The 5,131-nt window shown below is 38.3% G+C and overlaps 1 protein-coding gene across 1 annotated transcript; it reads right to left on the bottom strand.

The window, feature by feature from the left end:
* Window positions 1-3,416: 3,416 nt before the first annotated feature.
* LOC133240951 (olfactory receptor 10N1-like) lies at window positions 3,417-4,349 on the bottom strand. The gene has a single exon (XM_061405931.1). It carries the CDS (start codon window positions 4,347-4,349, stop codon window positions 3,417-3,419), a length of 933 nt encoding a protein of 310 aa, XP_061261915.1.
* Window positions 4,350-5,131: the final 782 nt, after the last annotated feature.

The raw sequence follows: 5,131 nt of genomic DNA, 5'->3' as shown, positions 1-5,131 counted from the left end.
TCTTCCTTGTAAAGATGGGATTTTCTTCCTTGTAAAGATGGGAGTACTATTGCCTGTATGTATGTACCACATTTTGATTATCTGTTCATCATTAATGGACACCTGAATTGCTTCCACCTCCTGCCTATTGTGAATAATGCCATGATGAGGAGCATGCTACAAATATCTATTTAAGACCCTTTTAGACATAATTCAGAAGGATAATTGCTAAATCACAGGGCAATTTTATTTTTAAATTTTTTGAGGAACCAGCATACTGCTTTCCATAGTGGCTGCACCACTTTATATCCCCACCAATAATGAACAATGGTTCCAGCTTCTTCACATTTCTTATCTTTTCCTCTTTTTTTTTCCAGTAAGAGCCATTCCAATGTGTGTGAGGTGATTTCTCATGAATTTGATTTGAATTTCTCTAGCGGTAGAGATTGAGCATCTTTTCATATGCTTATTGGCCATTTGTGTGTCTTTTTTGGAGAAATGTCTGTTTAAGTCCTTGATCTCCTTTTTAATCAAGATATTTGTTTGTTGTTACTGTTGATGGAGTACAATATTAAAAAGCAGTGTGTACATGTGTGTGTACACATTATTTAAATAAAATTTTATATTGGGTGCTGTACTAAAACTTCACATATAGGAAAGATTTAAACAGCTTTGATTTTTTCAGTGCTAAGTAGTAATTATTAGAAGGAGGCAAGTGGTTGGAGTTCATTCATATTCAGCTTTCATACATCTTCAACTTTAATGAGAATATATATTTAAATTAGTGAATGTGATTTTTACCTATCCTAATTATTTCACTCATGTTTCTGTTTTATGTAAATGAATAGGTAATTACATTTAATTTGAAAGTCTAAGCGGTATCCATTTATTCATGCAACAAACCTACCCACAGTTCCTAGTAGATTACTGGGCCACATCCTGTGGGTATAACAGTGAATAAGACAAACATGATGGAATTTTCCATTGCATAGAAAAAAAATCTATAAGTATCTGTCCATAATCCATATCCAGGCTTTATCAGATATCATAGCATGTGGGGTTTCCACCAATATCCAGCATTAATAGGACATCAAACTATAGTAGAATTGCTTAAATGCAACATATTGTCTAGGATACATTCCCAAAGCATAGGAATTTTTATTGTGATGTTAGATTTTACTGGTCAGGTTAGGAAGGGCCTTGGAATTCTCACACTGCACATCAAACCATTGTCTACGTTTAAATGGGCTTCATTTTATCCTTTTTGTCTCATGCCTTTTGTAAAGGCAACAGTGTATTTTTTTTTTCAATTTTAATTTAAAAAAAGTTATACATGTGTTCCCCATCCTGAACCCTCCTCCCTCCTCCCTCCCCACACCATCCCTCTGGGTCGTCCCAGTGCACCAGCCCCAAGCATCCAGCATCGTGCATTGAACCTGGACTGGCATCTCGTTTCATACATGACATTTCACATGTTTCAATGCCATTCTCCCAAATCTTCCCACCCTCTCCCTCTCCCACAGAGTCCATAAGACTGTTCTATACATCAGTGTCTCTTTTGCTATCTCGTATACAGGGTTATCGTTACCATCTTTCTAAATTCCATATATATGCGTTAGTATACTGTATTGGTGTTTGTCCTTCTGGCTTACTTCACTCTGTATAATAGGCTCCAGTTTCATTCACCTCATTAGAACTGATTCAAATGTATTCTTTTTAATGGCTGAGTAATACTCCATTGTGTATATGTACCACAGCTTTCTTTATCCATTCATCTGCTGATGGACATCTAGGTTGTTTCCATGTCCTGGCTATTATAAACAGTGCTGCGATGAACATCGGGGTACACGTGTCTCTTTCCCTTCTGGTTTCCTCAGTGTGTATGCCCAGCAGTGGGATTGCTGGATCATAAGGCAGTTCTATTTCCAGTTTTTTGAGGAATCTCCACACTGTTCTCCATAGTGGCTGTACTAGTTTGCATTCCCACCAACAGTGTAAGAGAGTTCCCTTTTCTCCACACCCTCTCCAGCATTTATTATTTGTAGACTTTTGGATCGCAGCCATTCTGACTGGTGTGAAATGGTATCTCATAGTGGTTTTGATTTGCAGCAACAGTGTATTTAATTCAGGGTTGTATTTTTTGTTTTGTTTTTAATGGTTTCAGGTAGAATGGAAACTTTGGGGAATAAAAATGGAATACAAAATAACTACAAATTAATAAAATGTCATAAAAGCTTAGGGCAGTAAATATTGCTCTCTCTTTCCCCCTGATTTCTGGAGAAAATTTAGAAATAATGACCAACTTGAGTATCACTGGAAGCCAACTTGGAAAATGTCTTGGTGGGAGAACAAGAACTGGTCATTGAACCCAGTAATCAGGACATCTCTTCAAACAACACTGAACAGGAAGGCTTTCCCAACCCTTTCACACTAAAGAGTAATCTGGGATGTTGTCTGTATGGTAGAGCAGGAAAAAAAATGACAATAGGAGTTAAGAGGGCTTGGGCTATACCTGGCTTTACTGTAATTAAATGTGTTATGAATGGCAAAATACTTATTTCTAGATCTCATTGCCACCATGTACAGAGGGATACAATGAGTCATGGCACAGAATTAATGGAGATAATAATAAAGTCAACATATAAACATGACCTACGTCCATGCATATTTTACTAGTTATTTATTGAAAGCTCTCTGTGTATCATGAGCTCCGGAAAGAGGTCGTGAGTTTGAATAAATTGCCAAGCAGGTCCTTCAGGGTAATCATGTTGTAGCGGGATTAAGAGTAAGAGCTATTTAATTAACAAGATCTGAATGTGAGGTCTGGTTTGCCACTTAATGTGCAAACTTGGCTCCATTATTTGAAGCTTCTAATCCTCAAAGTTCTTTTTTTTGAAATTGAAACTCCTTTATGGGGGGATATGAAGATTACATGAGATGGTATCTATGGAATATTCATCACAGATCATGGTCTAGCAATTACGATTAATACTACTGTTAGCAACATGGACCAACTGAAATGCATAGAGGGAGAACCGAGGAATGATTACATTCTAAGTGAAGTAAGAAAAACTAATTTGGCACAGAGATGGCTATTGAAGGATAACTTTTGTATTGCCATAGATCTTCACTATTTTCAATCAGGCAAAATTTGCTGTCTATTATAAGAAATCTGTCTCAAGCTTCTTGCAATTTCCCTTGGATTCCTTCTCCAGGATTAGTGCACTGAGAATAGCATGAATTATGAAGTTACTTATGGGGCCTCCGGGTTTACAATTATGCACAAAAATAGAAAATCTTATTAGGCAGACTTAATGCTTTAGAGAAAGCATTTTCCCTTGATATTATTTGATTATTTATCTAATTACTCATTTGATTGAGTAGGTGAGTGATATTAAGAGTCAATACATTTTAAAATCCTCTATAAAACCCTTAATTTAGTGCAGAACAGTAAATACTACATTGTGGAAAATCCTTTTTAGGGAACTTTTCACTTCCTTGTTCCTTAAGGAATAGATTAACGAGTTCAGCATGGGTGAGACAGTATTATTTAATAGTTGCACCATGGCATCTAGCAAGGGGTTGGGTGTGGGCTGCAGATAGACAATGATTATAGGTCCAAAGGCACAGAGAATGGCAGTGAGGTGGGCACTGCAGGTAGAGAAAGCTTTCTGCCTGCCCTCTGCCGAACGGATCCTCAAAATGGCAATCCCAATGCGTGTGTAGGAGGCACAAATACTCAACCAAAGCATTAAAGCCAGAAAGCCAACACTAGTGGAAGCTACACCCTGGGCAAAGGAGCTGTCAGCACAAGCCAGGGGTAAGATAACAGGAATGTCACAGAAGAAGTGGTTCACCTGATTAGGGCCACAGTAGGGTAGCTGAAAGGTAAAGGATGTCAGGATAGTGGCCTGAAGACAACCCACCAACCAGGCTGCCAAGACCAAACCAACACAGACTCCAGGTCTCATGATGAGCTTATACGTCAGTGGGTGACAGATGGCAACAAAACGATCATAAGCCATCACAGAATAGAGGCAGCCTTCTGTAGAACCCAGGAAATGATAGAAGAAGAGCTGAACAGCACATCCCTTATAAGAAATGGCTCGGTTCTGGCCAGAAAAATAGACTAGCATCTTGGGACAGAGAACAGAGGGGAACAGCATGTCCAAAATAGAGAGGAGTCCCAAGAAGAAGTACATGGGAGTGTGAAGGGTCGAGGAGGAGACAATTGCTAGAAGGATGAGCAAATTTCCGAGCAGGGTCAAGGGGTAAATTAACGAGAAGATGCCAAGGAGCACAGTCTTCATTCCCTCTGTCTGAGGTATTCCCAGTAGGATGAACTCATTCAGCTCTGTGTGGTTCCTCATGTTCCTGGGAGGAAGGTCTAGGGGAGACAAAAGACCAGAAACCATGACTGTGGAGGCTGACTGTGACAGATGCAATACCGATACATTCATCATCACTGGTCTTTGTTTACACATAAACATGAGGTTGAAATTAAGAATCAGAAACTCTGGGAATAATATTTAGGGGCTAGTAAAGCAGATGTGTGCCTTTGTATCTCAAAATATCACATTCTTTTATGAATAGGGATTCAAAGCAATATGAAGCTTTAGCAAAGTGAAATACCGGATGTACTATGAGAACATAGGCATCAATACTGAGCAGATGAGCATAGTTTGAATTAAGTCCACAACCAACTATACAACAACAAAAATGTCCCAAATTTAAGACCAACCTGAAAACATGTTGAAGCCTCACCCTCCTGACTCTATTACAAAGCTACAGTTGCTCAAATATGTGTTCATACACCCTAAATATTCATCAAAGATCAATTTGGGCACCCACATCTATGTTGAGAAGAATGGACTGTGATACAGTTTAAAGAGTAGTAAGATTTGGGTATATGATATCATTCTAACTGGATATATTTCTTAGTCTGAGCATGGAGTCTCAAAGAGTCAGACACAACTGAGTGACTGAACTGAACTGAAGGTTATTTGCCTGAAAAGAAATTAACAGTGACAAATTTGATTATTATTCTGGTGTTTAGTTTGTTTAGAGATTAGTAGATGTTTAGAGACTATGTAGGTGATAGGTTTTGATAGTGATAGTGGAGTTATCATATATAAAGATGAATTTTTGATGT

Source organism: Bos javanicus, chromosome 29, assembly GCF_032452875.1.
Source record: "Bos javanicus breed banteng chromosome 29, ARS-OSU_banteng_1.0, whole genome shotgun sequence".
NCBI classification, from domain to species: Eukaryota; Metazoa; Chordata; class Mammalia; order Artiodactyla; family Bovidae; genus Bos; species Bos javanicus.
This window is presented reverse-complemented; position numbering and strand designations above follow the sequence as displayed.